The sequence below is a fragment of the Calidris pugnax genome, unplaced genomic scaffold (genome assembly GCF_001431845.1).
Source record: "Calidris pugnax isolate Ruff unplaced genomic scaffold, ASM143184v1 scaffold496, whole genome shotgun sequence".
In the NCBI taxonomy this organism is placed as follows: domain Eukaryota; kingdom Metazoa; phylum Chordata; class Aves; order Charadriiformes; family Scolopacidae; genus Calidris; species Calidris pugnax.
In genome coordinates, this window is record NW_015091286.1 from 130,865 (window position 1) to 132,853 (window position 1,989).

The 1,989-nt window shown below is 53.3% G+C and overlaps 1 protein-coding gene across 1 annotated transcript; it reads right to left on the reverse strand.

Annotated features, from left to right (window-relative positions):
- Window positions 1-1,068: 1,068 nt before the first annotated feature.
- On the reverse strand, window positions 1,069-1,989 carry LOC106899051 (olfactory receptor 14J1-like). The gene has a single exon (XM_014960709.1). The coding sequence runs from the start codon at window positions 1,987-1,989 to the stop codon at window positions 1,069-1,071; it is 921 nt and encodes a 306-aa protein (XP_014816195.1).

A 1,989-nucleotide genomic window follows, 5' to 3' on the forward strand; every position in this document is an offset into this window, starting at 1 on the left:
AGGGGCCTTGCCCTGGGGCTCCTCTGGCAGTGTCCTCCCCGTGGTGTCCTGCTCTTCTCCTGGGACATCCCCGTTCATAGAGAGCCTGTCTCCATCTGAGTGTGCTGGGCTGGCCGGCTATTGCTGCTCCTGTGATGCCCAGGAGATGCCCTTCAGCAGCAGCCTGAAGGCTGGCACTGGGAGGCACTGGGAAATTCCCAAACTGGACTCAGCGATGGACACGAACTAAACTCGGGAACAGGATTCAGGAATGCATGGATCGTGACCAAAGACAGATGGACAGAGTCCCCCTCTGGACCTGCTGCTGGACCTTCCTGTCTCTCCCAGGAGCCTGACTGTGCAAGGACACTGCTGTGTGCCCCCACTCTGCACACTCACATCTTTGCTGTTCCCTGGTGTTTGTTCTCCTGGGCGAGTTTCCTGAGACACCTTTTGGAAGGAGACCTGAGCCTTCGGGCTCCGCCCTGAGCAGATCCTCTGGTATGATGGAAATGCTGTTTTGGAGGCCAGCTCTGTCACAAAAATGCCCATTCCCTGTCCCTGCAGGCGGTCACAGGCCTGCCATATCGCAAGGCTGTCACCGAGCTTCAAGAGCATTCAGGCCTTACACCAACAGAGGAGCTCAGAAGGAAAGCGCTGAAGTGGAAAGTGATCAGCTCTGGGAAGACCAAGTGCTGGTGCTCCTTGTCAGGGCTGCTGTGCCGGGCCTCCTTTCCCCTCCGCCTCTGCACACAGCATCTGCCCCTGCAGCTCCAGAGAAGGTCTCAAAGGAAGGACAAACAAGGCCAACAAGTTGTTGGCAGGTCCTTTATTTGGTTTAAACACAGAGAGCACGGCTCTTCATTTACACAGTCTGTGTGTCACAGAGAACATGGATTGTTACCTAATTAGAAATGGCACAAATAATGGCATTTCTTTGTGGACAAGATTATAAGAAGTAAACCAAAGCAAAACAACCCAAACTCACAACCAAAACCAACTAAAGCTACCAAAGACTGCCTGGGCCTCTGATGAGTTACATTAAGGCTTATTTGCAGTAAAAGGCAAGCAGTTAAATGCTTCTGAAAATCATCCGGTTATCAATTTCCATATGACGTCCTTCAGCTCCCTATTCCTCATGCTGTAGATGAGGGGGTTCACTGCTGGAGGCACCACTGCGTACAAAACAGCCATCAGCAGATCCAGGGATGGGGAGGAGATGGATGGAGGTTTCAGGTAGGCAAAGAAGCAAATGCTGATAAACAGGGAGACCACGGCCAGGTGAGGGAGGCAGGTGGAAAAAGCTTTGTGCCGTCCCTGCTCCGAGGGGATCCTCAGCACGGCCCTGAAGATCTGCACATAGGACACCACGATGAAAACAAAACAAATAAAAGAAAAAAAGACGGTAACTACAAGAAGACCCACTTCTCTGAGGTAGCGTGAGTCCGAGCAGGAGAGCTTGAGAATCTGGGGGATTTCACAGAAGAACTGGTCCAGGACATTGCCCTGGCAGAGGGGTAATGAAAATGTACTGGCCGTGTGCAGGAGAGCGTGGAGAAACCCGCTGCCCCAGGCAGCTGCTGCCATGTGGACACAAGCTCTGCTGCCCAGGAGGGTCCCGTAGTGCAGGGGTTTGCAGATGGCAACGTAGCGGTCGTAGGCCATGATGGTGAGAAGACAATACTCTGCTGACATCAAGGCAACAAAGAAAAAGACTTGGGCAGCGCATCCCAAATATGAGATGGCCCTGGTGTTCCAGAAGGAATTGGCCATGGACTTGGGGACAGTGGTGGAGATGCAGCCCAGGTCAAGAACAGAGAGGTTGAGGAGGAAGAAGTACATGGGGGTGTGGAGGCGGTGGTCACAGGCGATGGCAGTGATGATGAGGCCGTTGCCCAGGAGGGCAGCCAGGTAGATGCCCAGGAAGAGCCAGAAGTGCAAGAGCTGCAGCTCCCGTGTGTCTGTGAATGGCAGGAGGAGGAATTCAGTGATGGAGCTGACATTGGACAT